This window comes from Pygoscelis adeliae, unplaced genomic scaffold (genome assembly GCF_000699105.1).
Source record: "Pygoscelis adeliae isolate BGI_AS28 unplaced genomic scaffold, ASM69910v1 Scaffold314, whole genome shotgun sequence".
NCBI lineage: Eukaryota > Metazoa > Chordata > Aves > Sphenisciformes > Spheniscidae > Pygoscelis > Pygoscelis adeliae.
In genome coordinates this window covers 1,616,814-1,620,782 of record NW_008824668.1, presented here as the reverse complement: position 1 = coordinate 1,620,782, position 3,969 = coordinate 1,616,814, and the positions used below count along the sequence as shown (strand labels likewise).

The following is a 3,969-nucleotide window of genomic DNA, read 5'->3' as shown; positions in this document are numbered from 1 at the left end:
CGCTCTCTCTGCCCTCTCCGTCCCGTCCGGGGCCGGGCGCTGCCATTCCCGGGGCTCTCGCTTTCCTCCCAGCGCCGCTGCTCGGCGGTGGGTGTGCGGAGAGGCGGGCAGCGTGATCTCCAATGCTCGGCCGAGACGCAAAGCAAGGTCAAAAATGCACCAGTGAGGCTCTTGCGTCAGAGGCAGCCAAGAATCCCCGGGGCTCTTCCCACTGTTTGCAAGAAGTCCTCGCTCCGTACAAGCAGCAATAGCCAAATAAGGTACCGAAACGCACGACCGCTTCCATCGGGACAGGGATGATACCTACCAGATCTGCCGGCAGCGCAGCTCCCGGCCCGCCGCTCCTTCTGCCTCTGCTCCGTGGAAACCGGGATGCTTTTCCGATGAAATGACTCGACGGGCATCTTTGGGAAATCAGCGATGAAGCCGAGCGGCTCCTTCCCTGTCGCGGGTTTATTCGACTCGTTTTGCCCTTTTTTTTTTCATGATCTTTTTTTGGTTTTTAAACTGTTACGTGCAGTTGTTGAAACCAGCTGGCTTTCCTGCCTGGCTGCTCCGGGGCTGCGGGCAAGCCGGTCAGACTGGCTCTTTCCAGGGTGACCGGCCACAGAAATCTGCCCTGTGCATTTGGGTGCCTCGGCTGGGTGACTGGAGCAGGAAAAGCAGCACGACTGAGCGCCCGGCCCGTCTCCATATACAGAGGCAGAGAAATTCCCCAAACCTCCGTGTAAACAGAAGCTCCGTTTCCTCAAATGCTCCAGCCCGGACGAGCGCAATGTGCTCTGACCTGGTGGTGGGCAGCCCCTGCTCGGCCCCCCTCACCCCGCCGGTTCACCCGGGTCTCGATATTCCCCATCTGCAGCTTCTTCCTTGTCAAGGGCGAAGTTTAAAAAGAAAACCCAAAAAAGGAGAAATGCAGACGCCTGGGTTTTTTCCCCGGGCACTTTTTGTGTCTCTAACACCTCCCTGCCCCTGTGCTCCTTCACAACCCACTGCCACTGGTACCGCTCCTCTTCACACGGGGTTTGCAAGCTCTTTACTTCTCCCTGAGTTTTACTCTGAGCTCTTTACAGACATCCCTTAAGCGACGGGGGACTTGGAGCATTACTTGAGTCCCTTTGAAAAAATGCACTGCTAGAAATAAACTTGGGCAGTGACTGAACAGCAGCACAAACCACTTACTGCCTGCTCCCGCATCTCCGGCACCACGTAACCACCTGGTGGTGGTTTTCGCCATGTGTCTCTCCATCCCCTTCCACCTATAAGCGTCTTTTGGACGTAGCCAAGGTTTGCTTTTCGCAAGCGACCGTTTCCCAGCAGAGAGAAGGTCGCGCTCCTGACAAAGGAAATGTGCTGGGTAACTCCGCTTCCTTGTTTATTCCTGGCCACATTCGTTCTTCCCTGGTTTTGTCATTTCGGAAATGTCCACGTGACTCGGCTTTTTTATTTTTCTGAATGTATATGCAGAGTAATGAAGCTGTCACAGATACGTATTGTACAAATGTGCAATCACCTGGCACACGCACGGAGTTATTCAGCATCCCTGTAATGAAAGGATGGATAATATTTGGGATTAAGGTCTTGAAGAAGCACTTGAGATGTGGAGGTTTACTCTTTCTAGATTGTAGTAATTCCCTCTTGTGATCTTGCAAAGATTATTCAGCATCTCCCTACCTCACTGCCCAGCAGTAAAAGAATATTTGCTTATGTCCCTTAGGACACAACTCCAGCGATGCAGTCCCACTGCTTTGCTCATGCGTAGCCTTCCTCCAGGCTCATCATCTCAGCTGGATGTAATGTTTGCTTCTGATGAACGAGGTCAGAAGAATACCCGGGAGTTTGTCTCATCTTTGGGCCTGTCCGTAACGGAGCCTCGGCACCCTTTTCTGGGCGGGTTCGTAGCTGGTGTGGTGTCTTTGGGTTTTCCCCCAGCTGTGGGGGAGAACGGAGGTGACAGCAGGTACTGGAGCTGGAGGGGTATGTGGGGCCCAGGGTTGAACACAGAAGGCAACACCGCGTATCTTCACAGAGTTTGAGGATAGACTCAAGTCCTCGCGTCTTCAGGATGGGACATTTGTCCTAGTTACTCCAAGGAAAGTTCAGGCAACCTGATGTGGAAATGCAGCTGGGTGCTCTGGGCAAGGAGCACTGATGCCACGATGGGTGTCCTTACCTACAACGAGAGCCATCGACCTTAGGAGGACCGTGTGGCCAGATCTCTCCTCCTGATGGCCAAAGACACATGGGATGAAGCCAGGGACCAAGATTCGAGACTGTCACAACCATCCAGCTTGGTCCTTCATGGCCAAAGGTTATAAAATACATCCCTGCAGCTGGAAAAAATCCTAGCTTGTAAGAGATAGCTACGCTCAGATAAGAGACACGGAGCCAGAGCGAGCTACCTCCTCCCTTTGTAAGTCAAGCCAAGGTTTCATTGCCCTACAGCTACAAAATCACATCTCATTTCCATTCTGCATGTGCCTAACATCAGCCGTGGTGCGCTGGAGCCTGCTAGGCTTGTCCTGCAGGACAAACCCCGCTGCAGGGCTCTTCTCTGTCCCCTCTTCACCTTCTTTCCAGGAATCGGGGTCAATTAAGCTCTTGAAGCCTAAGGCTGGGAGGTTTGTTTCCCAGACTCTTCCTCCGCAATCAGCTCTTTATAACAAATAACTCCGCTGGCTCTCCTGACTCAGCGTGTGTGAGGCATTAGTTTCCTGTTGACATTAAGCCCTGTGCCATCGTTTATCTTTTATCCTTTTTCTATCATGCGGTCGTGTCCTTCTGATGTTTCCAGCTGTCAGGAGTGACCTCCATTGAGTGTGACTCTTGCCTGGGCCCAGAAAGGAGGCAACGTGCCCCAAATCATTCTCTAGTCATCCCCAGGGTCAGGACGGTCCTTGAACTTTGTGTCTGAAAGGGCCGGTGGGTCCTGGAGCACCATCTTGACATCTGTTTTAGCCAGAGGGAGTTGTTAGCAGAACACTTGAATCCGTGTGATGGAGAATTTGGATAAATCCCAGGTAAATTCTCCTAAAAGTTGATTCAGCCCAGGGATGAAAATATCCTTCCAGCTCCCTGCCCGGTGCCTGAGCGTCTCACAACAGCCATGCCCAGGACCCCACTCCCATTGCTGATCTTCCTCTGCATCACCCGTGCCCGGCTCATGGGTTTGGTACCGCTCATTATCCTCGCCTTGGACTCTTCGTGTCACCTCGTGACCTGCAGCAGCAAATCACGCTGCTCTGCATAGCCCATGTTTTAGTAAAGGATGGGGCAGAAATGCTGCACAGGGATGCCAGAACGTGTCCCTCTCAGCTGCTGCCATCCCCATCGGTCTTTCAACCAGCCCCAGGACCCCCAGCGATGTCAGAATATTGCCTCCATCCAGCCCACCGTCAAGGTTTGCAAATTCTTTCGGCAAAACCTGTCCCAAATGTAGCTTTCCCTGGCCGCTTGCACCAGTTCTCGGAGGGTGCTCTCCTGTGGATGCTGTGGATGCTTTGCATGGTGCTGTCAGCAAGCGGTCGGTGTAACTAATTTTCTAGAAACCCAGGATGGAAAATGCTGTGTTTTGATGAGGTAATCCCAGAATGCAATCAGTCTGTAGAGTTTTTTGGCTAAAAGTGACTTTGAAGGGTACTTTACCGCACTACTGATTTGCACTTGCCCAAGAGCAAGGGGGTAACTCCAGCTCAAAGGTTCAAATACCTCACACCCCCCCTCTTCTCCTGTAATATACAACATATTAAGCCACTTTCTATTGTCCATCAGATTTTTTGAGCCTTTGCCACTCCCGTTCTGGCTTTTCTCCACCTCCAGAAGGCCTCCTATTCATTTGCTTTTACAAATACGAAGTGCAGGCTGGAAGGCTGAACTTCTCCCATGGAGCTGGGGCTCGAAGAAAACCCAAATGTCACGCAATGCTCAGTCACCATCCCTGGAGCTGGTGACTCTGGGGTGTTAGAAGAA

The 3,969-nt window shown here is 52.2% G+C and overlaps 1 protein-coding gene across 1 annotated transcript in view; it reads right to left on the bottom strand.

Annotated features, from left to right (window-relative positions):
• FERMT2 (fermitin family member 2) overlaps window positions 1–404 on the bottom strand; it is a 52,866-nt gene extending 52,462 nt beyond the window's left edge. The window contains 1 exon segment of the mRNA XM_009322944.1: window positions 308–404. Coding sequence (XP_009321219.1) covers window positions 308–404 — 97 coding nt within the window.
• Window positions 405–3,969: the final 3,565 nt, after the last annotated feature.